The sequence below is a fragment of the Macaca thibetana genome, chromosome 14 (genome assembly GCF_024542745.1).
Source record: "Macaca thibetana thibetana isolate TM-01 chromosome 14, ASM2454274v1, whole genome shotgun sequence".
Taxonomy (NCBI): domain Eukaryota; kingdom Metazoa; phylum Chordata; class Mammalia; order Primates; family Cercopithecidae; genus Macaca; species Macaca thibetana.
This window is the reverse complement of record NC_065591.1, coordinates 45,003,536-45,031,382: the sequence shown is the minus strand read 5'-3', so window position 1 is coordinate 45,031,382 and position 27,847 is coordinate 45,003,536. Positions and strand designations below refer to the sequence as shown.

General features: G+C 34.5%; 1 protein-coding gene across 3 annotated transcripts in view; it reads left to right on the top strand.

Moving 5' to 3' along the window:
• Positions 1-27,847, top strand: part of PRMT3 (protein arginine methyltransferase 3) — a 128,817-nt gene that overhangs the window by 63,029 nt on the left and 37,941 nt on the right. For all 3 annotated transcript variants that reach the window (XR_007719075.1, XM_050755397.1, XM_050755398.1), the window contains 3 exons: positions 6,967-7,045; positions 18,368-18,555; positions 20,844-20,930. Coding sequence is in view for 2 of the 3 variants with exons in the window: in XM_050755397.1 (XP_050611354.1) it covers positions 6,967-7,045; positions 18,368-18,555; positions 20,844-20,930 (354 nt within the window). In the remaining variant the exon portion in view is untranslated. The remainder of the gene's footprint in view (positions 1-6,966; positions 7,046-18,367; positions 18,556-20,843; positions 20,931-27,847) is intronic.

Below are 27,847 nucleotides of genomic sequence, written 5' to 3'. Positions count from 1 at the left end.
GTTATATAAATCTTCTTTGTATAACTTTTTTAGTTGTGAAATATACCATGCACAGAAAATTACATAAACTTACAGGTACAGTATAACAAATAGTTATATAATGAACACCTATGTGATCATCAGCCAGATTAAAATATAGAAAGAAGACATCCAGATATCATTTCTCAGTTACAACTCCCTACCCGAGAGGTAACCACTCTCCTGTCCTTTATGATAATCATTTCCTACCTTTTCTTTTTGCTGTTACCACTAATACTTACATCCCTAAACAGTGTAGTTTATATTTACCAGTTTTTGAAATTTATATAAATGGAGCAAAACATATCTTTTTCTTTTTTAAATGTGGTTTTTTTTTGCTTTCTTCACTCAGTCATGTTCATAACATTCATTTATTGCCTATAAGGATAATTTATTTTCATTTCTATAGATGTCATTGTATGAATGTACCATAAGAAAACACATGGTAGGAAAGTGTTTTTCAAATTTTACTGTTGGTGGGCGCTGGATCATTTCCAGTTTATTATCATGCAAATAATAGTGCTATAGTGTGCTTGTATGTGTGTGCTCTTATACTTAAGCACTTGTGTCTAGGTATACAATTAGGAGTAGAGTTGCTAGATCACAGGGTATGCTGCTCTTACATGTTAATGGATAATTCCGAAGTACTGTACTTTTCCAAAGTACTGCAGTAAAATTTTATTTCATGCCTCCATAGACTTCTCAACCCTGGGGATTGTGTGACTGCTAATTTGGTAGTCATGTAGTATTTTTCCACTGTGTTTGAATTACTAATGAATTAATATATTTTTTGTCTTATGAAGTAATTGTATATAATTATTTTGCCCATTTTTCTTTTGGGTTGCATACTTTTTTTTTTTTTTAACAATTAGTATTCTTCATTGGAGATGGAAAATATACAAATGTGTATATGTGTGTGGGTGGCCAATATCTTTTCAGACTCTGTAACTTCATTGTTTTTATGAGCAGAGGTTCTGGGATTTAACATAGTCAAATGTATTGGTCTTTATGGTCAGTACTTTTTTCACAGGAACATGAAAATATTCTCCATAAGCTCTATACCTTTCCCTTTTACATTTAGGTTGTTTTTATGAGCAGAGGTTCTGGGATTTAACATAGTCAAATGTATTGGTCTTTATGGTCAGTACTTTTTTCACAGGAACATGAAAATATTCTCCATAAGCTCTATACCTTTCCCTTTTACATTTAGGTCTTTACTCCACTCATACAATTGTGGGAATAAAAATTGTCGTAGTTTTCTGTGGGCAGTTTGATAATACATATCAAAATTTTGAATGTGCATATCCTTTAATCCAAGAATTCTACTTTAAGAAATTTAGCTTGGCCAAATACATTAAACATTGTACAAAGATGTCTATGTGTGTATATGTAGATGCCAACACAACATTTCCTACTCATTCTATGGCAAATAAGTGCAAAGGGTAAAGGTATCCCTGTTGAGTGATATCATCAGCCGCCTGTATTTTGCCAAGTGCGTAACAGTATAACATAATCTTTATCAGTCACTGTGGAGCTGTAAAGAAAGTATCTTACCCAAACGGATTTTATATAATTACTTTGAAAACTCTCATGTTCATTATCACATTTATTATAAATTAGGTGGATATTATTAGTACATTTTAAGATGGAAGGGTCAAGTGATAGACTGCAGAATCATTGAAAAAACTTTGTGGTAAAAATGTTTAATATTTAAGGCTATTATAACAGTGAAATAAATAGAGATTGTATTGAATTCTGTAAGACCTTAAGTTTGGTACTTTTTTTTTAAGCAGAGAACACAGTAGATTAGGAAAGAATGCTTATTTATTTGCATTTTGGATACCTCTAGAACAGTGGTTTTCAATGGAGTGGAAGAGGGGACAATTTCGTACTCCTGGGGATATTTGAGACATGGGCAATCTCTGGAAACATTTTAGATTGTTATAATTTGGGACTATGGGTTGGGTGGGGACAATGGTGCCAGTGGGTAGAGGCCAGGAATGCTGCTAAACATCCTTCAGTGGACAGGAAAGCCCCTACAAATTTATCTGGCCCAAAATGTCATTAGTGTCAATATCGAGAAACCCTGCTTTAGAATGATTGTTTCTATGCGTTGATAATAACTTATTATCAACATTGCTAGGTTCCTGTGGCTCTCTCTGAACACGTAAAGCCACCTTCAGCATGCTGCCACTGTTCTGCTTCTGTCAGTTGTGTTGTTTACCAAGAGCTTATTGTGTTTGTTTGCCTGCTTATTTATGTAAAATCAGTTAAATATGAACACAAACGATTGATAAGATTATATAAAGGATACAGTTGGTTTTTTTCTATGCAAACAAAAGTGACTGCTTTGGAAAAACTCAGGAAGGAGAAAACACTAAAAAAAAGCTGTAGAATGGAGTGAGTAAATTGTTTTACTCATAAACAACTGTAAATTGTTTGTAAACAAATTGTTTTACTCAGTCCATTCCACAGTGGTTTTTTGTTTGTTTGTTTGTTTGTTTGTTTTGGTGTTTTCTCCTTCCTGGGTTGTCGTTGTCTCCTCCTAGTTTGAAGAGTAGGAGTAGGAGGGTGGAAATCATGGAATTCAAGGAGGATTCTCCACTTGGCAAGTGCTGATAGATTTTTTTTCTTCTATTTAACCAAACCTGGAAATTACTTAAAATCTATGAATGTGGTTTAGATAGGGAAGATGATGAGGATTCCAGTCAGTGAGTATGTCCTCAAAGAATGCTGGCAAACAAATCTGTATGTTTTTACTTAAAATGTCTTGTTTCCCATTAACAACTGACTGCCAGCTCCAATCACATAAAAAAAAAAATTCTATCTACAGTGAATGTTACAGAATTTGAGAGTAATACTGGAAAAAATGTTATCAACCGCTTATTATGATTCAGAGATATACTACATAGAAATTATGATTAGATTATATAGGCTTGTGTATTTGTTGCAGGTAATCTTTTATCTTTAAACATTTCAGATTATTGATTCTTTGTCGTCCTTCAGATTAACTCTTCCATTTTATTTGTAACTCTCCCTTGCCTCACCTTTTTTTTAATAGTTAAATTTGCCTAAAGATGTATCAGTAATTCAGTTATTTGAACTACAAAAAGTTAGAAAGGCACCTTATACTGAAGGTATCAAAAGTTTCATTTATCACTAATGTATCTAATCCAAGAAAATATCATGAACAGCCATTTTAAAAATAAGATTCCCACTTCAATGAATGAGATTAATATTCTAGTCCCTGATTTAATTCCATATGTTCCTTTACAGTAACCATTAAAGTATAAATGCAATATTTAATTTTTTAAAAAGTAAATGTTACTATTGAAAGAAGAATGCCCATGAGCATCATGGGAGAAAATATCAGGCGTAATTCTCCTTCCAGATGGCACCGCTACAGGTGAGGCAGCAGCGTGTGAAATTACAGTCTGAATTACACTGCAGATGAGCGGGGCATTTGGACCAAAGCCTTCTGGTATCAGTAATAAATGACTTGGTTCAGAACCAAGGAAAATTCCCAGGAATTTAAAGGCTGTTGTATCACATAGGGAGCCTATCGTAAAATGAAGTTTAGCAAAGGGGAAAGTTGAGAGAAAGGACAATGACCATTAGCAATACATATATGAATCTTTTCATCTGCTAATATTTTTAACTGGATATTTTATCTCACGAATGTCTTATTCTATATATATTCTAGTATGTGCATTGATTTTTCCAAACTAATATTTTCACAATGAATGGTGGCTAAGAGCCAGTTGCCAACTGAGATATTACTCTGAAATGATCGCACACCTGTTGTAAATTCTAATCTTGTTTAATATGGTCTATGGAAAATTTTTCAATTTTGGAATGCTTGAATCCTTAATTACAAATGTAGTATAATACACATACTAAATCTTACTTTCAATTAGGCAAATCAATTTAAGAGGCAACATACAAGGGCAATTCAGAACTTGTGTAGTGAGATCAAGGTTCAAATTCTGTCTCATTCACTCCCCAATTTATGTGACTGAACTATTATTTTAGATCTCAACTTAACATAAATAAATTAAATTGGAATAACAATAAATGGTGCTTTGGGGAAGAATTAAATAATTTTTATAGAGGCATTACAATGAATTTTAACAATTATCACCACCATTATTTGTCAGTTTTAATTTTAGAAAACAAAATATCGGCTGGGCGTGGTGGCTCAAGCCTATAATCCCAGCACTTTGGGAGGCCGAGACGGGCACATCACGAGGTCAGGAGATCGAGACCATCCTGGCTAACACGGTGAAACTCCGTCTCTACTAAAAAATACAAAAAACTAGCCGGGCTAGGTGGCGGGCGCCTGTAGCCCCAGCTACTTGGGAGGCTGAGGCAGGAGAATGGCGTAAACCCGGAAGGCAGAGCTTGCAGTGAGCCGAGATCGTGCCACTGCACTCCAGCCTGGGAGACAGAGCGAGACTCCGTCTCAAAAAAAAAAAATAAAAAGGAAAAGAAAACAAAATGTCATTTTAAAATAACATTTTAATTTGTACCACAAAAAATAACAAAAAGCAAGCAGTTTCCTTTTAACAAATATATTACATATAGTATTAATAACTTTTATTCATTTATTCATTTTAAAGTTATATATTGAGTTCCTACTATCTACCAGACACATTTTCAGCCTTCAGGAATATAGCTTCAAACAATATGACAAAATCCTTAGTCTTGGAGCTGTTAGTTTTGTAAGGAGACAAAATATTAACAAAAATAAATAGTATTTTAATTCATACGTGCTATGATGAAATACAAAGCAGGATAAATAAATGGAGCTTGATGAAAGAAAAAGAAAGGATATTTTATATAGGAACATCAGAGAAATTCTTTGTGATGAGGTAACAGCAGAGCTGAAAGATAGAGCCAGAATACTAGAAAACAATTTGACAATGACAAATCAGTACAAACTTTTTTGGGCTTTTGTCTAAAAAGGATTGGACTGTAATTAATACTTAATTTGTACTAAAGTTTATTTATTTTAAGTTTTAAAACACAGCAATCTTGCAAATAGGGACCATTTTTTTCACCAAATCTATTAATGTGTTTTACCAGCCAGTCTTTTCCTCATAAGATAAATAGATGCCTTCCATTTAATAATTCCTTGGCATAAATTATAATTCACTATAAGCAACAGTTGAATGCCTATTTATAAGCATTTGTGTGCGTAATCTACATGGATATGTCAGATTGGTAAAGATTTCTTAGTTGAATCCCATTAAGTCCCTTGTTCTTTGAATACATAGATAATATTAATGGGGAACTAACTTGTGAGAATTTTACATGTTACTGAAGTACTCTATCCAGAAAAACAAGTTTCTGTCAAAGCCTTAAGTTTCCTAAAGTAACATATTGATAAACAAGCTTTGTTCCTAAGCCTTTGTTTAGTAGGCAGTTATTTTTGTATCAGTGAATTAGTGTGTTGGGAGGAATAGGTCAATACCAATGTAGAGTTGCCGGCATTCAGTCCAGTTCCTTCATAAGTGATTCAAGCATGAGAGCTGTATTTTCTGTAAATTAAAATTGCTGTTAATCTCTTGTGAAGATTATCCATTCTGGGTTTGCAGGTTTTTCTTATTCTAGAGAAACCTTTAAAATATTTTTTGTTAATGTGGTTAAAGAATACTTATAGTTACCCCACTGGTCATTTATTTGTGCACAGAACAAATGAGTGAATGAGGACAGTTTTGATATAGAATGCTAAAGTAAAGGTAAAATTAATGTTGGTTCACCCTAAGCAATAAGGTGTGCTATGTGCTGAGCACTTGGCTTTCCCTGCTGCATAGGGCTGTTGGGGTGTTGGACCCTAGAAGGAGAAAGACTGACTGAAACTGAGAGTGGTTTCTCAGTCATGATTATTTGTCATTTGTTTAATAAACTGTGAAGCACAGTATTAGAATGTAGTGTGTTTGTGACACCAATAGTGGCAAATTCTTTTTTCATTTGTACTGTATCATTATCCTTTCTTGGTAGAGGATTCATTATCATACTGTAAAATCGGTAGTATACCAGGATCATGTTTCATGAATTATATTTCCATAAACACTAGTTCTGCAAGGTGTTGATAGATGTTAAGTAGAAAAAAAGGTCTGTAGTCAGAAAGTAGGTAATACTGGGTTAAAATATGTTCAGCAGTTCTGTTTACCATAACAACTGCTCAGAACTTTTAGTGTGCTTGTGCGCATTATGAATCTCTAGTAGGAGGATATGGCAGCTGGCATTTCTTAAACCTTTTTGACTAAGGATCCCTCTCCTTTCTTGTGTCTGTTTATTTTATTTTATTTTATTTTTTATACCTAAAAGAAAGTCACTATACAGGAAATTATTTGGGAAATGGTTTTCTAGACTAGAGTTTCTCAACCTTAGCACTATTGACATTTTGGGCCAGGCCGTTCTTTCTTGTGAGAAGCTGTCCTGTGCATTGTAGGATGTTTACCAACGTACCTTGGCTCTACCCAGTAGATACCAGTAGCATCTCCTTCATCCCTCACCCCTAGTTGCAACAATCAAAAATTACTCAGACATTGCCACATGTTCCCCAGCGGGCAAAATCAAGTGGAGAACCACTGCTCTAGATGGATGTTGCATCATTCCAGGGAGTTATGGGGCTTGTTATTAATTTCTTTCCGAACATTTTTTAATGAGGAAGAAAGAGTAGTCTGGAAAGTAGAATCATAGGTAAAGAACATGCAGTATATTCTACCACAATAAACTTTCTGAGTTCACTTTATAAGCTGGCCTGATTTTCCAATAACTTTTACTGCAAAAATAAGTTTCAGATTTTGCAGAATATTATTACATCTATGGCAGAAACAAAAAACTATTTTGTAATTAAAAGAATAGCACCTATGTTTAAATTGACCTGCTTATAACAGTATTGCACATTTCTAAACTTTTTTCCCCCCTCTTTTTATGCAGGGCTATTTTCTTCTGTTTGAGTCTATGTTAGATTCTGTCCTTTATGCAAAGAACAAATACTTGGCAAAAGGAGGCTCGGGTGAGTAGAAAATTCTGGTTAATAATCTAATTTTAGTCTAGCAGAACCAAATGAACCTTTGGATTTCAAATAAACTATGCATGGCTGAGGAAGTTCCTGATAGAGATGAAAGATGTTTCCATTACAAGAAGCTTTAAGACATTTGTTTACTATATTGTTGAAAGTAGAATATTATATGAGATATGGAGGACTCCAAGGTAATGGTATTCTCAAGAATGCTTTTATTAAAAGGTCCTTTTAATAAATATCTGAAGACTAGGTTTTGGAAGCTTTTTGATATTCAAACTCAAATCTAACAAACTCCTTTCTATTTTTAATCCTCATATCATTTAGTTCCCTTTTTTCCCAATGGCATGTTTCAGTCTAAGTTGGAGATTATTCACGGCTTCACTAAATATGAAAACCCGACTTCTCTGTGATTTTCTGAGAACATTTTAAGTAGTGACTGGTTTCTAATACGTTTTAAAAGTACAGCATACCCAATCCACATATAAAGGGACCCTAATAAATTTGGAAGGCTTTCTTTTCATGTCTCTGGAAAACATTTAATCATATTAACTCTGCATACTCAGAGTGAGATTCTGTTTTTACAGACCTTCTGCTGTGAGCAATTGTGTCCATACAAAATAATTGTCTTTCAGGACAGGGATTATGTTTGTTTAGCTTAAACTCTTAAATGAGCTCCACAGCTTCTAGGATGTAGATGGAGCATCATACATGTTTATTGAATTGAATCATTTAAAGAATCATTAAAACTGAATTGAACAGCATGTTTCTCCTTCACTTACCTCCCTGCATCTTACCTTTCTCAGAGTTTCAGAATCAGCAAGTGGTTTCCATGGTCAGAATACAGTTGGTAAAACTGTCACACGAAAGGGGGGGTAGGCATTTCAAACTAGTGATGCAAAGGACTTGACCATAGTTATGCCTCCTACCATCCATGTTCTATGAAATTACTTTGGCAGTTCTGGTACAGTGAAAAATCAGTAAGACCAGCCCAGTGCAGTGGCTCACGCATGTAATCCCAGCACTCTGGGAGGCCGAGGTAGGCGAATCACCTGAGGTCAGGAGTTCAAGACCAGCCTGACCAATATGGTGAAACCCCATCTCTACTAAAAAAAAAAAAAAAAAGAAAAAAAATCAAAAAATTAGCTGGGCGTGGTGGCGGGTTCCTGTAGTCCCAGGTACTCGAGAGGCTGAGACAGGAGAATTGCTTGAACCCAGGAGGCAGAGGTTGCAGTGAGAGGAGATCCTGCCACTGCACTCCAGCCTGGGTGACAGAGCAAGACTCTGTCTTAAAAAAAAAAAAAAAAAAAAAAAAAAAAAAAAAGTAAGGCTAAAACATAAGTACAGAGAAAATTCTCCAGAACAAGAGAGTTCTTTTTATAAGAGCATTTAAATGGATTGCCTTTCTTTTTCAAAATGTGCCCATTTTGTCACTTTATTTTCTGCAACCATTTCAAGATATGTTCCCAATCTCTGTCATGAACCTGACTAGAATTTTTAGGTATGTTTTACCCTGCAACAATTGGCTGCAACTTTCTATGATTGCAGCGGCTTTGTTTTTTTAATGAGTACTTACAGGTTGAATATCCCTTATCTAAAATGGTTGGGACCTGCAGTGTTTCAGATTTTGTGTTTTGGGGGGTTTTGGAGTACAGTTCTTTGCATTATACTTACTGGTTGAGCATCCTTATCTGAAAATCTGAAATCTGAAATGCTCCAATGAGCATTTCCTTTGGGTTCATGTCAGTGCTCAAAAAGTTTTAGAACATGGAGCATTTCAGATTTCAGAGTTTCAGATTAGGGATACATAAACTGTAACATTTAATGACTTAAAAACAACATAATCCATCATTTGTTGACCATCTAGTGGCTGCCAGACAATATACTCTACCTTCATTTACGTTACTAGACATAATCCTCACAATAGCCCTTTGAGATTTTAGAAAGTCTCCTAAAAGTGTCCTGGATGACACATATTAAATGGCCAAACCATGATTTTTTTTAAACTCACATCTGCCAGCCTCCCAAGATTCATGTTCTTTTTACTAAACCTTGTTTCCCTACTAAAATGTATTTTTAAAATGTGATTATTGCCTTGATGTTCTAGGGAAGATCCAAGTAACTGTTTCCAGACCTGCCTGACTTGATCTTATTGAGGAACTGACAGCAACTTAATACATTTAAATTGAATTCTCACTGAAATTCATTAAGAACGTACAGCAATGTGAACAATGACAGAGCTATTTCTTATCATCAGAAGGATAAAGTGGAGGCTTATATATCTAGCTCTTTCTATACTTTTATATAGCTAATATTAGTGTTAAGATAATACAGAAGTATATTTAAGAGAGGTCAGCATTTAACTCCTTAAGCAGTGCTGTTGAATGTTACTTGTTAACAGAATCAAGAGAAAGAAAGAAAATTCAGAAAAGAGTAACACACAATAGTTTAGTCTATTTGTGTTTTTGAGTACGTTTTAATGAATATCACCGGTCATTTAAATGCTCATTGTTTTATTGCAAAGCAAAGTTTTCCTTTATGTTTTTCTGAAGGAAAGATTTACCAAGTAATTAGTAGTATGAAGGTTATAGAAAGAATGAATGCATTATGAGAGAGGGAGAATATTGAAGGCCCATACAAATGTGATGGGACCACAATTTATTTTTGCATGAGTTTAAATTCAATTTATGTCTCACCATACATATTATAGTGAGCAGTAAAGGCTTTATAAAACACAGTCAATAACTTGGATGTTCATCTACCCCATTATCAATCAAGCAGTTCCACTGTATTACAGTTATATATTTACTACCCTTACTTCTAAGAAAAGTAATTTTGTAAAGTTCATGAAAGCAGGTTTACTAGCAATGATTTCTACTATTTCTAGCTAATATTTACTAAGCACTAATTGTGTGTCAGGAATTGTAATGTTTTACATGCAGCCAACAAGAAATGAGGAGGAAAAGTGGGAAAATATTGTTTATGGCCAATGGGTGTTTTTACAACTACAATTAAGACTAAAATAAATGTATATTTTAGGATGGCAACAGAGAATATAAATGTTTTATATGCTAACAGTGTCAAATACTCCATCTCACAAAAATTGGAAAGGGAATGCAGACGGCAGGTAGAAGTGTTCACATTTTAATTGCTTTATCTTTAATAATAGAAACTTAAGGAATATTATTTAAAGCTGACAGATCAAGTAGTAGAATTATTAAGTACATTTAGCACTACAAAGTTAACATTAAATTGAGTGATGAGGTTGGTGGTGGCAGATCCTGTCTATGTCTCTTAACCATGGTGGTGATTGCATAACTGTGTGACTTTATCAAAGCACATGTAAATATATACCAAAAAGAGTGAGTTTTGCTGCATATAAATTATACTTCAGAAAAGCGACTTTTAAAAACAGCTGAAGTAGCAATTCCCACCTTCTTCGGTTCAAATGAATTATTACATGATTTGATTCCTAATTTTTCTGAAAAATACTTTTCTTTAAAACCGTGTACTAACTCTATGCCCACCTCTGTACTTGTTATTAGTATTATCAGTGCAACTCTTTAACATACAGAAAAAAATTGGTGTGAAGAAAAGAGAAGGCCCAAGAGGGTGTGAGAAAAAGAAAAGGGAAGGGAAATGATAAGGGAAATATACTAATTTTATTATTGCTTAAGGTAGGAGTTTAGTAAATAGTGTTGACAAGAGAGAACTAAAGATATTATACTAAGGTTATACTTATAAAAGTTAGCTACTACAACAAAAATACAAAGATCTTTCTAAATATAAGGATTAATACTTTGGGAAAAAAATCAAAAGACCATGTAGTGAACTATTTCTTTAAAAAATTTATAGATACAGAAAAAATAACAAAATGGTAGCATCAGGAACATAAAACTGTTTCTTATATCAATAAGTGTAAATAGGCTAAATTTACCCATTAAAAGAAAAAGAATTTCAGATTGGCTCGCCAAAGAAAGCCCAATTCTGTGCACTTTGTAGAGCCACACCTAAAACAAAATAATTCGGAGAAGTTAAAATATAAAGAATAAAGACATTCAGGTAAATGCAAACAAAATGGAAACAGCTGTCATGATATTGATACCAGACAAGGGGGAATCAAGGCCAAAATATTATATAACCAATCATTTTAATGGGAGTAGGGCTAAAGAGCAAAATCATGGGCCCTCTTTCATAGATAGCCAGGTGTGGTGGCGTGCACCTGTAGTCCTAGCTACTTGGGAGGCTGAGGTGGGAGGATCGTTTGAGCCCAGGAATTCAAGATTACAGTGAGCTATGATTGTACCACTGTACTCCAGCCTAGATGACAGAGACCCTGTGTACAAAACAAAAAAAAAAAGGATAAAATTAAGTTTACATAGAAAAATAAACAATGATAAGGAAGACTGAAATAGAAGGGTGCAGGATGGGGAGTAGCAGAAAGAATAGTGCTACCAAATATTAAAACACATTATAAAGCCTTAATAATTAAAACAATATATTATTGGTTCTTGAATGGAGAGATGCGTTGAAGAGAATGGTATAGACCTAACTATATGTGGCATCTCATGTAATTGAAGAAATGATTTACTGTAGCAAATTCTATTGAGACACTTGTGTAAAAAAAAAAAAAGTTTAATCCACACTATAAAATTGTACACTGAATTTCAAATCAAAGATTAAATGCAAGAGAAGTCAAATGCTAAAAATACTAGAAGGAAACATAAGGTTTATAAACTTGGGGGAAGGGAGTCTTTCTAAATAAGAACTTAAATTCAGAAACCCTGAAAGAAACATTGTAAATCTAATTGCATCTATATAAATTTCTAAATGGCAGAATATGCTATAAGCAAAGTCACAAGAACAACTACATACTGAAAATAATTTTTCAATTTCTGTCACAACAAAAAGCTAATCTCTCCCACATATAAGTAGATTATATAAATAAATAGACTACAAACCCAATAGAAAATTGGACAAATAATTGAACGGTGGCTCACAAAAAAGGAAATACAGATGACTCTTAACATGTGTTCAGTCTCCGTCATACTAAGAAAAATATCTTAAGAAATTTAGGCCGGGCGCAGTGGCTCAAGCCTGTAATCCCAGCACTTTGGGAGGCCGAGATGGGCGGATCACGAGGTCAGTAGATCGAGACCATCCTGGCTAACCCGGTGAAACCCCGTCTCTACTAAAAACTACAAAAAAACTAGCCAGGCGAGGTGGCGGGCGCCTGTAGTCCCAGCTACTCGGGAGGCTGAGGCAGGAGAATGGCGTGAACCCGGGAGGCGGGGCTTGCAGTGAGCTGAGATCTGGCCACTGCACTCCAGCCTGGGTGACAGAGCAAGACTCCGTCTCAAAAAAAAAAAAAAAGAAAAGAAATCTTTGCTTTACTCAAGGTCACACAGAATTTTCCTGTGTTTCCTTCTTGGAGTTTCAGTGTTTACATTTATGTCTATGATTTATTTCAAATTAATTTTTGTGTATAGTGTGAGGTAAAGTTAGATATTAATATTTTCTAGCACCCTTAATTGAAATGCTATTCTTTCCCATGAATTGCTTGGCATATCTTGAAAATTAATTGACCATATTCATGTAAGTCTATTTCTGTGTTCTTTTCATTTGATCTTTAAGGCTGTCTTTTCACCAGTACCATACTGTCTTAATTACTGTAACTTTATACTGAGTCTTGGTCAGGTAAGGACAGTCTCCCCATTTTGATCTTTTTAAAAATTGCTTTGATAGTTGGGTCATGTGGCAAGAGGGAGTTTAAAATAAATGTTAAAATCTGGCTATTTCTGCTTAAAAAAAAGAGACTGCTAGAATTATGAAGGGATTGAATGAATATATCAATTTGGGAATGATCAACATTTTAATATTGAGTTGTCTAGTTCATGAGCATAATGTATCTTTTCATTTTTAAGTTGTCTTATTTTTTTTTTTTTTAATGGAGTCTGTCTCTGTCACCCAGGCTAGAGTGCAGTGTCACGATCTTGGCTCACTGCAACCTTTGCCTCCTGGGTTCAAGCAATTCTCCTGCCTCAGCCTCTCGAGAAGCCGGAATTACAGGCGCCTGCCACCATGTCCAGCTAATTCTTTGTATTTTTAGTAGAGATGGGGTTTCAACATGGTGGCCAGGCTGGTCTTGATCTCTTCACCTTGCTTGCTTGGTTTCCTTTTGTGTTTTTGTTCTGTTTTTGCCTTGTCATCTCATTCCTTTGCTCAGAGCAAAATAAGCTTAAATGTTACCATTTTCCTTACTTTGTCCTGAAATTTTATTTATCTCCACTCTTTTCAACCCCCTTTCTCCTTCTCTTCCAACAAATACCGTTTACCTTAGGAACATGGGGTTCCTCTTTCCTTTTCTTCCATTTGAAAAGCATTAAAATGTGGCATCATGCGTAATGGAAAGCGTATGGATTTCACAATTAGACCTTAAGGTGAATCTCTGCTATATCAGCTGACTAGTTATCTGGTTAGTTGAAGAAGACCAGGTATTTGGGCAGGTTACTCTCTGCCCAAGTTACTCTCTGAATTTAAGTTTTTTTAATTTATAAAATGAAGATTATAATCCAACTTTGTAAAATTATTCAAAAGTCTAAATGAGATGCTTGACACAAAGTAGTTGCTTAATAAATATTAATTCCCAGTCTGAGTTACAACTGGTGCACATGAGATTAGCATTAGGTTTATACTTTATAAAAGTTAATGAAATGAATTTAAGCATTGTGGTATTAACACTTACGTTTTATTCAGCACTTCACATTTTCTACACGTTAACATAGATTATCTCAATATAATCAGCCACTGGCGTTGGTTCATAGTGCTTAAAGGATTCCTTTAGTATTTTCATAACTGTCTACTTCCTCATCTTCAGATCTGCTTTTTTCACATTTATTAGTTTGAGTTTGTTCAGTAATAGAGCGGTAGTATCATTTTCTATTTTTCAGCGTGTAATTTTTCAAAGCATATTACAGCTATATGTTAGCCTTAGCTAAGCTTTAGTGGGTCTACTCATTATTTGTACATTAATGATGGGGAAATGAGTCCAATTTCCAAATAAATATTACTTTTTAAAGATACCTTTATTATATAAACTAGAAACTAATTTTTAAAACTCATTTAATTCCCATTTGGTGACTTTCTAGTACATTTTCTTTTACGCATACCAAGCATTTTTGCTACCATTGTTATTTCACTAAAATCTTCATATTGTTCATATATATTGTGGAAAAAAGTGGTTTATTTTGACTTATTTATTATCTCCTTTGTTTTAAATCTTTTTACTCTGTGGTTATTTATACAAACAGTGATACAAAATTCCTAGTGTTTACTAGAAATTGTTTCTTTATGCACCTCTATCTTATCCTTTAGTGTCCAAAAGTTTATGAGGCATTTCTAAGGGATAAAGGATTTCCCATTTTTATCTATTCACCATGTGAGCCGTTCTAGTGACAAATGAATTCTGGGCAGTGAATCGAGAAGGACACAGATGTCAAAGCCATGAATTTATAAATGGTCTGTTAAGAGGGTGCTTTTGTCCAATCAGCGCTTTGTTAATTTCACCTACAAGAAGAAATAATTATTCAATTATAGCTTCTATCTGACAAAAATCAAATGACAAATGTGTCAGAATGCGAAGGTAAAGGGTTAGTCAGGATTCTGGCAGGTGGTCCAAGATTTTAGCCAGCTGTGAGGAGGTGGATATAGAACCAAATTGACCTATAACACTGATTATATATCCTTACGAATATTCATAGATCTTACTAACTGAAAGATTAAAAATAATTTATTTCCAAATTCTAGCAATATAAAAACTGCTTTTCTGTTTGTGAAAGACAAATAATTTGAAAAATACACAACACCCAAAAATAAAATCATGTTCTTCTTTAGTTTCTCTTCTAATTACCAACATATTCAAAATTGTTTTATTACTTTTAGTAAGTTACGATTTTTTCTTATGAAAAAGTTATCTTTATTTTTATGCTGTCACTAATATATTAATATAGAACCAGAGATAAGTAAAATTTTTCAGTAAAAGGCCATATAGTAAATATTTTTCAGTTTTATAGGCCATATAGCCCCTGTCCCAGCTATTCAACTCTGCCACTGTAGCGCAGTGTGGCCATAGACAACATGTAAACAAATGAATGTGGTAGTGTTACAGCTAAACTTCATATATTAATACAAAAACTGGCAGCAGCCTGGATTTGACTATGGGCCACAGTCTGCTGACCCTGATAGAGAGACTGATGGCATTTTAAAACTTCAGTAAGATTTTAAAAGATATTCTAAAATAGCAGAACTGTATGAACTATGTTAAGTATCTTGAATGTCTGTGCACTGCACAACTCCGGAGGATATTCAGTTCCCATGAAGTATATAGTGTGAATGGCACTCGGACCATATGGTGGCCCTGATAATAACCTCCCTCCATTTCTGCTCATTTATGTCAAGGGTATCTGTATCTAGCCTGCTGCCTGTTATGTAGATAAAGTTTTATTGAAACACAGCCATGCTTATTTGTTTACATATTGTCTGTGGCTTCTTTCACACCAACAATAGCAGAAAGCAGTAGTTTCAACAAAATTCAGTTTTGTCCACAAAACCTAAACTGGTAACTTCACAAAAAATGTTTCCTGACCACCTGACTATACCCTTACTATGTTCCTCTTTAATGATGAAATGACAGGGCATAATGTGGGAAAGCTTCTATAATTATTCAGTCCAACAAAGGATATATCAGGAAGTTAGCCACCTACCTAACGTTGCTTCCAAATTCTTATTTTTTTATTCAGTGTTTCTCATCTTAAGGATCTGGTTCAGGAAACTAAATATACTTCCTTATGGCTGATCCTCTTACTGAGTTAACATTTTCAATAACAAATCAGTTATTTTGAAGAATTTTTATAAGTCAAGAATTTAAACACAATCCAGAGGCTTTACCTGTTTGTGGAGGAAGGGGAGAGTTTGCATGGCCATGGACTCTGTTCTGGTGCAGCTGGCATACCTCCCTCACATGCCTATCAGGGAAGACTTGAGAAACTTCTTGTCAGTGACTTACTACTAGGTAGTTTTTTCTGAGTATCTCACAAGTTAGATTTGGAAGCAGGTGCTTTGATGCCAGTAGATCTTATCATGGGCTTTATTTGGAGAATAATTTAGTGCTGCTATTAGTGAATAATAAAATTGCTAAGGCTGTGGAAATAAATGTTTGGAGGAAGGAGGGGGTAATTTTTCTACTGTTTACACCTGAAAGCTAGTTAATACTCATTTTTTGTTTGTTTGTTTGTGCTGCATTTCTTTGGTACATTTACACTTGTTTCAGTTTGCTGATATGGGAACATGTGATTTATATTTTTAATTCATGAGTACCCTAAAAGTTGATATTTGAGATATGGGAAAGACAAAGTTAATTTTGTTATTTCTTTACTTGTTATTAGTGGAGAGTTTCTCCTTCAATCACTCTTTCCTTAACTCATGCCTTCTTGGTTCTCTTACTTTTGTGGCCCCAGCTTCTTGGTCAAGTTCCTTGAATTCTAGTATTCATCATCCACTCTCCCTAGGTCTCGTGAACTCCTGTTACTTATCTTTCATTTATATGCCTATGGTCTCCAAATTTATGTCTTCAACTTAGATAACCTCTTTTGAATTTCAGACCTTTGTATTCGGCTACATTTCAGACATTTTTATCTGTCTCTTAAGCACTAAATGCTCCTGTTCCTTTTGAATCTCCCCATATTTATGTCCTATTATAATATATACCGTCACAATCTGTGCTGTTACTGAAGCTAAATGCTGTCATCCTTGACCTTTTCTCCCACAGCCAGTCAGTCTCAAAGTCCTCTGAGTTCTACTTCATAAATAATCCCTTGAATATGTCTCATCCTTTCCCTTCCCACAGCAATATCCTAGTTCAGATCACCTGGTTTATTTTAACGATCTCTTAATTTGTCTCAGTTTTCATCTTAGACTCTCCCATTATTCTCCACATTGCATTCTAGGTGGTTTATCTAAAATCAAAATCTAGTCATGTTGCTACCCTATGTAAAAATTTTTTACTGGATTATCATCATTCTTAGAATAAAGTCCAATTTACTCATTTGGTTTACTCAGCATGTAGTCTTTGGTCTCTACTTAACTTTCTAGCCTTTTGTCTATTTCTCTCTAAATTAGATTGTATATGGGCCATCCCATCTATTGTGACCCTTTATCCACACTGCTGCTCACTTTGCCTAGAATACGCTTTCCCTCCCCACTCCCAACTCACTGGGCTTCAGTTCTTATCTTATATATTATCCCTTCTCCCCTGCCCCAGCCAAGTCTGAATTAGCTAGTTTTGCCATGAGCTCCCTTAGTACCTTGTATGCTCTCACTCTTAGTATTTATTACCTCACAAATAACTGTGCATTTCTTCCTCAAAAATTGTCTAAATATAAGTTTATTGAGGGTAGTGATATGTGTCCATAGTCTGTAAATTAGACTGGCACATATGTCTGGCACATACTTTATGCTTATAAATATTTTTCTATTAAATGACAGTAATATGAAGTGGTCTTCTGTATAACGATAAAACCCCATTTCATGATTTTCTTACATGCTACGTATCTTTTTAAATGATTTGTCCTTTTCTGCATGTTTTTAGAGGAATATAGGAATAAGTAAAGATCTAGTACCTTTTAAGTTAGCACACTTTAAGTTTTAATATCAATAAATATGTTTATTTCAGGATTGTTTAATTATATGATCCTATTTTAATTCAGACCCTATCATTGGAATTCCTGTTTTAATCTTATCATCATGATAATGGCTATCTGGGTTTTTTTTTTTGTTTTTTTCTTTTGAGATGGCGTCTCGCTGTGTCTCCCAGACTGGAGTGCAGTGGCGCGATCTCTGCTCACTGCAAGCTCCGCCTCCCTGGTTCACGCCATTCTCCTGCCTCAGCCTCCCAAGATAGCTGGGACTAGAGGTACCCGCCACCACACCCAGCTAATTTTTTTGTATTTTTAGTAGAGACAGGGTTTCACCGTGTTAGCCAGGATGGTCTCAATCTCGTGACCTCATGATCCACCCGCCTCGGCCTCCCAAAGTGCTGGGATTACAGGCGTGAGCCACCATGCCCGGCCAATAATGGGTATCTGTTTTTAAAAGAGGCTATAAGATGAAGCATGGTTGTTTTTCCTGATCTATACCTTCATTAATCTCCCATTGCTAGTAATCCTTACTGATGGATTTGATATTTATATTTAGCCTTTAAAAAAATATATTCCATAAGAAAAGGAGATGCTTAATTTTCGGGCATTTTATTTGTTACAGTCTACCCTGACATTTGCACTATCAGCCTTGTAGCAGTGAGTGATGTGAATAAACATGCTGATAGAATTGCTTTTTGGGATGATGTCTATGGCTTCAAGATGTCCTGCATGAAGAAAGCAGTTATTCCAGAAGCTGTTGTGGAAGTTTTAGATCCGAAGACTCTTATTTCAGAACCTTGTGGTATTAAGGTAGGTGTTTTGCTAACTTTATTTTTTATAATGGCATTGCTATTTTTCTTAGTTCATTTGAAAATAATACATTGATTTTATATGTGGGCTTTCAAAACAGTACTTTTCCCATTGTAATCAGTCTAAAACAAATTGAGGTCATGTTTACCAGTTGACTATATCATCTCTTTGGAATCACTTCTCTATATATTAAAACTCCTTACACTCAGTTTTACAGTCCTTCAAATCTAACTCTGAACCAGTTAACAATTTATATTTACTTTGGCTTAATCAAGGTAAAAAGTCCTGCTGTATTATTAGTTCTGCTTCATCACCCCCTCCTAGCCTTATTTTAGCTTCTCATTTATAGCCAGATTATTCATTTGTGTCATATATTCCACACAGTTTAACTTCTCTCATTCAGATTTCTTCCAGTGTTTTCAGATGAATTACATGTAGTGAATTTGCCCATGAAACGAAAGCCCTACTAGGTTCAGATTTCTCAGTTAATTACTTTTGCATTTTGTCAATTTATTTTTTGCCATGTTAATCTCTGGTTTTATTGTGAATTTTTCTATGTTGAATTTACATGGGTTCACTAATAACTTTGCAGCAAAAAATAATACTGCTTAACTCCTTAATTTGTCTGTTTCAACTAGATAATCAAATCTAGAGCAATATGTTCAGTGTTAGGTTCAGGATATTGTCTTTTTTTTTTGTCTCTTAAGACAGAGTCTCGCTGGCACCCAGGCTGGAGTGCAGTGGCGCCATCTCAGCTCACTGCAGTCTCTCTGCCTCCCGGGTTCAAGCGGTTCCCCTGCCTCAGCCTCCCGAGTAGTTAGGACTATAGGCATGCACCACCATGCCTGGCTAATTTTTTGTATTTTAGTAGAGACGGGGTTTCACCATGTTGGCCAGGATGGTCTCGATCTCCTGACCTTGTGATCTGCCTGCCTCGGCCTCCCAAAGTGCTGTCTTCTCTTTTTAATCATGCTGTTACTTTCATATAGCATCAATATTTCTTCTCTGTACAAAGTATTTAGTACATATTTAGTTTTCTTAAATGGATACAGCATTAAAAGTTAGTATAGAGTAATAAACGTGAAGTTTCTTAACAAGAGCAGGCTGATTAAAAGTGCGTTCAGCTTTTAAGAAAAACAGTTTGCTTGATGGTTATAAGACTGTTCAGTGCTCTGGTACACTGATAGTAAAGGGTTTATTTGGGCTCTTTGGCTCAGGATAGGAGTGTACAGTTATGACCAACTAAGCCTTAAAGTTGAGCAGAAAGAGGAGAGTTGGTGGAGGTTGCTGATTTCTCTCTCTAGTGATCTCTGCTTAATGCAAAAACTACTATCAATAAATAGTTGAGATAGAAAAATTTAGAACTGAAAACAAGATGTTAAAAAGTGTAGGTACTCCTTTCTTTTTTTAACATTTATTTACATTTATTTAAGTAAATAGTTTGTTCTGTATTCTCCAGTCCTCCCACAAACACATTGTACTGTTAAATTTTTTTCTCAAATTGTTTTCAATAGTGCCTCAGGTGTGTGGTTACATTAATTGCATTCACTGGGTTATGATCTTCTCCTGACTGGTCAGCTGATGATGGTCTTTACAGCACATTTCTGATTAGACTCCTGTAGTTGAAAGGTGATTCCATCCCTTCTCCAAAGTATAATAGAGAAGGATTTGAAAAAGGCAGAATGGGAAAATAAAGATAATTCGCTATTTTTTTCTCCGGGTTGAATCTCCATAGTTTTGCTGTTTTGTTTGAATTGTGTGGTTTCTCCTCATATCTATCAAAACCTATCTTCAAATACAATTATAGACATGAATTTTAAAACAACTTTCTTTTCATTAGCCTGTGTTTTCAAGTGGGCAGTTCCTATAAATGTATTGACTGTTATCACACATAATTTATAGCAATTGTGGTGGGTGTACCATACACGATAGGCAAAATGTTAGGTGAAACACAGGAAAACATTTTTGGTTTGAAAGTATTTATTTTAGTGTGTCAGGAAAACTTTAGCACATTAGAGCTATGATTTGATAAATACTGTTGTTTACAAGGAGTCTAAGTTAAATGAATTTAAGGAAAAATTAACAAAATGATAGTACTAGTACTCCTTAAACTTATAAATAATTCCAAAAACTAGCATGTAGTTAAAGTTTGCAAAACATTGGTTTCTAATAATCATTTGTGCATAAAAGAAGTAGTGTTTGTCTGGGTTGTTTTTGTTGTTTTTTTTTTTTTTGGGCTTTTGGACTATTTTTACTAAGCTCTTTCTTCACTCCTTTTTAATGGGTAGCATATAGATTGCCATACAACATCTATCTCAGATTTGGAGTTTTCATCAGATTTTACCCTGAAAATCACAAAGACATCCATGTGCACGGTAAGCTATTTTGTTCCGCTTTTACAAATTTCACTAGCAGTGCAGTTGATTGGCAGGCTAATGAGTTTAATTACCAGGCTTCTGACAAATGAAAACGACTATTGCCTCTGACAGTCTACCATTGCCTTTGCTAGGCCATTGAACAGATCCAATTAATAGGTCAGTAAACTTCAAAAAAGTTTAATTCAGTAGAAAAGGTATTAGGAAACCCTGTTTACATAATGATTTTTCTGTATAGAGTCTTCATCATTTCCTATCACGTGATTAGTCAAGAGTACTCAACTTTATCTTCAAAGACCAAAGTTCATACCGTATTCCTCCCTTTAACTCTTAACATTTAATTTAGATGGAAGATATGTTTATTTGGTAGAATATTTTATATTTATGTATGAAAAAATTATAGAATTGCTATTGAGTTAACTTTCAAAAATCTCAGTTACCTTTCTTTCAAAAATCTAATAATAAATCTAATAATAATTTAATGGTCTAATAGAAAACTTTGGAAACGTTAGGGAGATCTGGGTTCATATGTGGTTCTACCACTTATTTCATTGTTCAAGTTACCTAAGTAATCTGTACTTCAGACTATTTAATTGCTTTAAGAAAAATGGGGATAATTCTATTTCAATGACTCATTACATGGATTAATGAGATATATGTGAAATACCTACAATATAGCCAGAAACATTAATTATTAAAATGTAAAAAATTTTTCCCCTCAATTTATAAATATTTATTAAGGTAACATTTACTGCTGTCAGGAGACTCAAATTGTTCATAAAATGTGCTCCTTTATAGTATGAGTTTATATAGGTGGTATTAACATGAATATTTATATTATTTTTAAAATATATGGTTTTTAAAACTATGTCCTCAGAAGTTACCATTTTTATGGAAAATTGTATTGTTGGGCGACACAGCGAGACTCCGTCTCAAAAAAAAAAAAAAAGAATCTGTAAAATAGATTATAAGTCATGTTAACATTGAGTCTTCTGCCTGATTCTTTTAAATATTTGGTTCAGATTGATATACACAAGACTTCATGTCTTCTTTACAGTTATTTCAGTTCATTTTGATTCAGCGATTATTTTATATCCAAATAAGTTTAACAACGTACTTTGATGTTTTGAGGGCTTCTTCTTTTAGTTGAAGTTGGCTTTATAATTTTTTAAAGTTTAAATATCCAGATTCCAGATTTGTGACTTTGGAGCACTCATCATTTATTTAATTAACAAAAAGCAAAATTTGATTCTTTGTATTTCCCATGCATTTTCTAATTCTGCTTTTTAGTAATTATTTTTGTCAATTGAAATTAGGCTAAAGACTAACTCCTAGACTTTCCTCTGTTTTGATATTAGTAATACATGAGAGTTGAAAAAAGACCATCTTGACTGATGAAAATTGATCAATCATGTATAAAGGAATTCCTAGATATAAATTGTCATATCACCAGTATTAAGTATATATTTCACATTTATTTTCAGTGACTATCACATGAATCAAAATAGAGCAGATGTGAAACTAGTGAAGATGTCAAAAACTGTTGTGCATATTTGTGAACTCTATATAGATAGAAAAGTTTATTGACTTTCATTGAAATGTTCTTTTTTTTCTAGTTTATTGGTCAGGGTTCTTAGTTTTAGACAACTGAATTTAAATCAGTTGTTTAAACTGAGAGATTTATTAGAGGGAATACAGTAGTTTCCAGACACATTGGGAGAGCAAAAGGAACAGACTGTATTTTGAACTTCTAGAAACTTCTAGAACCACACTTTTAAACTGGCCTGCTACAAAGCTGCCTGTTTTAAATCACCTACCACTGTAAGTTCTGTTTACCCTAATTCCCCTGGCCCACTCCCTGTTAGCCACCACTGACAACCCCACATGAATGAAACTCTTTACTACCATCCTGGTTCCTGGTTTTCTGTCCTCCCAACCCATGTAGGTCCATTTCCTCCTTCCAAATCTTCATTCAGCATATCTGCTTGGTGAATCTAGGTCATTTTGGGCCCTAGCTGTCAGTAAGTTTTGGAAACTAGTTTTAGCTGCAGTTTTGTACTACAGATCTGGAGTTTCATAACACATACATGGAATTGTTTTCTATTTCCTAGTATTTAGGATAGAGTACAAGAAGGTTTGTATTAAATGAAACTGTATCTTTCAGTCATCTTAGTTTTATTCTGTATACTTAGAGTAAAAAGAAACAAAACAAAAAAACTGATAAAGTCTATTTAATTCAGAGATTGTAATTGAACTTTTAATATTGAAGAATCAAAGGGTCAAGTAGTTACTTGCTGCATTTGTCCCTGTACAAAGTTCCATAAGAAAAGTGAATTTTAAGTAAACTGTTACATTATATCTCTATAAAGTACCTTTTATTTAGATTTGCATTTTTAGTCTCACCTTGCCTGAATGGTGTTTATGAAAAAGTTTGTTTGGAAATTAGGTGAGCCTGAGGTTTGCGAAGAAGGTGACAGGTTGGAGTGGAGTTTTAGGTGTCTAGTCACTGCTGAATAACCTAGTTCCATAATTCACCTCAGGAAGAAAGTATTGTTACAAACCATTTATTGGATGCATGCCAGGTACTGAAGATAAAATATTTTAGTAGTTGGCATTGAATGTTAACTCTTCTGATGTTATCCTTTCAAATTTAGTTAATATTATCAGAGGAAGATAACTTATGTCAACAGTCATTGAACACTTGAATGTCAGATAATGTGCTGATCACTTTAAAAGCATTATTTAGTTCTCGTAATAACCATTTGAGATGAGTACTCATATTATTCCCATCTTGCTGGTGAAGGAAAAAATTGCTATGTTTTACTTGTGAAATAAAATCTCCTTACTCTTTTCTGACCTGAAAAACCTTCTTGGTGGGATTGTAGAAACTATTAAAAGAACATAGAGAAACCTTTGAATAAGATCTCAAGGGGTAGAAGAAAGCAGGCTTCGTGTTGCATTTGAAACAGATTTAACAGTGTTTATTTTTGGCAAATAATCCAGCAGTTGGAATGAAGAGGGAAAGAGAATATGTATAATCAGAATTCACTCTTCTTAGAGACAGGCCTCACAGATTCATGTGATGAAATCAATACCATAGTTCATCCTCTTTGTAGCAGATAGGAGGTAGATCTTTGAAGTTTCCCTTTATCCGGTCAGAGTAAGCTTATACTTGTTTGGTTAAGCATCTACGTTTCTTGGAAACCTCCTTCCCAGCATGCTTACTCTAACGTGAGCTTGACATAAGATTTTGTGGCCTAATGCTTTTATTAGGTGTTCATTATTTGTGAATCTTAACCATCCGCCCATATTTACTTCGATTCTCTTGCTCTTTGAGGTGGTGTCAACTCCTTACCCTCCCACCTATGGACCTATCCATCTGGAGCTTATTATGCAAGCATGGCCTCTTTGAATGGATTAGTTGCCCAACTTCTGTGGGAATAATCTATAACGAAAGTATTAAAAATGATGAGTGCCTAATTGGAACCTTGTTTCCCCTTTATAGTTAGAAGAATTAGTGAAGATATTGAAAGTTTTTTAAAAGCCTAGTAAAGGAATAAATTACTTTGGGGAATAAGAGGAAGAGATTGGACTTTTTTAGATAGAGGGAAGAAGAAAGTATCTGAATTTGTACTGCTAAGTACAAACCTTCAGATATATTAAATGCTGCTCTGGTGTTGAAACTTGAATGCTCAGCTGCTAATTAAGGTGGAGAATTTCTCTATTGTAGTTAGCCCAGTTTAAATATATGTATATGTATAACATTTTTTTTTTTCTTTTTTGAGACAGAGTCTCACTCTATTGCTCAGGCTGGAGTGCAGTGGCATAATCTCAGTCTACTGCAACCTCCATCTTCAGGGTTCAAGCGATCCTCTTGGCTCAGCCTCCCTAGTAGCTGGGACTGCAGACGTGCACCACCACAGCTGGCTAATTTTTGTATTTTTAGTAGAGACAGGGTTTCACTGTGTTGGCTGTGCTGGTCTGGAGCTCCTGTCCTCAGATGATCTGCCTGCCTCAGCCTCTCAAAGTGCTGGGATTACAGGCATGAGCCACTCTGCGCCTGGTCATAACCATTTATTTATTAATGAGATTCTAAATTTGTGGCCTAATTTAAAAGTTAGAGGAAATTGGATTTTACAAAGTTACAAGATGCTAAGAACACCCCTTTTGTATTTTAAGAGCATGTATCCTATAGACTGATAATACTTTTATATAGCTTCTTGATCATTAGAACCTTTCATGAAAAACATTTTCTTCTGCAGTCTTCACCACCAAATACACACATCCCCATATGCCACAGATGAAGTTTCATGGCATTTTAATGTTTTACATTAACAGACTTTTGGGAATTTAACGTGTGATATTTATATGTAAATGTCTTGAATCTTGGTTGCCTATAATGATTGAAGGATACTTTTTCAATGAATACTGGTATCACATACATAGCAATTTTCTGAGCATTTCTTACTTTATTCTAGGATATTTTTGACAGTTTAGATAAAATTGTCATTGTTTTTACAATAGAGATGAAGGTTTAGTTGGCTCCTGACATTTCATCTGTCATATCAGCCTCCTTAGCCAAAAATGAACAATAAGGTCAATTATTTTTGTGGAAAGTTTATAGGTGTTCAAAAGCAAAAGCGGTGAGACTATAAAATTTAGAACTCATGTTTTATCTTGTGAGTTCTAGTTTATTTATAATGTCATTTGTGTAATATTTTTACTCTGTATGCCAAGTGGCATTTATATTTGCATTTGTGTGTCTATAAGCTACTTAAAAGTATAGAAAGGTATGTTCGTTCATAATTCTAAGTATACATTAAATGATTTTTAGTAATGCTTATTATAGAACAAATGAGTTGTCTACCTTAAAAATGAAAATAGGTAAGATGGATTTATCAGATTACATGCTCACACACAAATAATACAGATTGAGTATCCCTTATGCAAAATGCTTGGGCCCAGAAGTGTTTCAGATTTAGAAATTTTTTGGATTTTGGAATATTTCCATTTCCAGTTATGCATTCCTAATGCAAAAATCTGAAATCCAAAAGCATTTCCTTTGAGCATCATGTCATCACCCAAAGTTTTAGATTTTGGAGCATTTCAGGTTTTCAGATTATGGGTATTCAACCTGTAAAGGTTTTTATTTGATATATCATCTCTTAATAATAGTTTTTATATCTTAATTTCAGCATTTTTTTCTTTTATTCTACTTTTCTATTAGCATGTACTAGCATGACTGGTATAGCAATTTTCAGTTTGCACAAACATTCCTTAACATGTTTATAAATGTCATTTAAGAATGTTTTTCCTAGGAATTTTTCTTTGTTAAACATGTGAATTTAAAAAGAAGCAGACTTTTTTTATACAGTCATACATCACTTAATGAGGGGGATATATGTGAAGAAATGTATCATTAGGCAGTCTTGTCATTGTGCAAATATTATAGAATATACTTATGAAAACCTAGATTATATAGCCTACTATACACCTAGGCTATATGGTATAGCCTATTGCTCCTAGGTTACAAACCTGTACAGCATGTTACTGTATTTACAACTATAGGCAGTTATAACACAATGGTATTTATATATCTAAACATAGAATAGGTACAGTAAAAATATGGTATAATTTTTTCTTCAACTTTTCAATTCTGGGGTTCATGTGCAGGATGTGCAGGTTTTTTCCATAGGTAAACGTGTGCCATGGTGGTTTGCTGTACAGATCATCCCCTCACCCAGGTGGTATGACCAGTGTCCATTAGCTGTTCTTCCTGATGCTCTCCCTTCCTCAATCTCCTCCCTCTAAACAGGCCCCAGTATTTGTTGTTGCCTCCCCAGGTATCCATGTGTTGGCATTATTCAGCTCCCACTTATAAGTGAGAACATGTGGTGTTTGATTTTCTGTTCCTGCATTTGTTTGCTGAGGATAACAGCTCCCAGCTCCATCCACGGCCCTGCAAAGGACATGATCTTGTTCCTTTTTAGGGCTGCATAGTATTCCGTGGTATATATGTATATGTACTACATTTTCTTTATCCAGTCTCCCATTAATGGGCATTTAGGTTGATTCCATGTCTTTGCCATCATGAATAGTGCTGCAGTGAACATACGTGTGCATGTATCTTTATAATAGAATTATTTGTATTCCGTTGGATATGTACCCAGTAATGGGATTGCTAGGTCAAATGGTAGTTCTGCCTCTAGGTCGGTCTTTGAGGAATCACCACTGTCTTCCACAATGGTTAATTTACATTTCCACCAACTATGTAAGTGTTCCTCCTTCTCCACAACCTCACCAGCATCTGTTTTACTTTTTAATAATCGCCATTCTGACTGGTATAACATGGTATTTCCTTGTGGTTTTGATTTGCGTTTCTCTAATGATCAGTAATATTGAACTTTTTTTCCATATGTTTGTTGGCCACAAGTGAAGGAAGTATTCCTGTCCTTTGCCCACTTTTTAATGGTTTTTCTTGTAAATTTGCGTTAGTTCCCAGTAGATTTTGAATATTAGACCATTGTCAGATGGATTGCAAAAATCTCCCATTGTGTAGGTTGTCTGTTCATTCTGATGATAGTTTCTTTTGCTGTGCAGAAGCTCTTTAATTAGACCCCATTTGCCAATTTTTGCTTTTGTTGCAATTGCTTTCAGCATTTTTATCATGAAATCTTTGCCCATGCCTATGTCCTTAGTAGTAGTACCTAGATTTTCTTCTGGGGTTTTTATAGTTTTGGGTTTAAGTCTTTAATCCATTTTGAGTTAATTTTTGTATATGGTGTAAGGAAGAGTTCCAGTTTTAATTTTCTGCATATGGCTAGCCAGTTCTTCCAGCACCACTTTATAGAGACTCTTTTCCCCTTCACATGTTTTCATCAGGTTTTTTGAAGATCAGATGATTGTAAGTGTGAAGT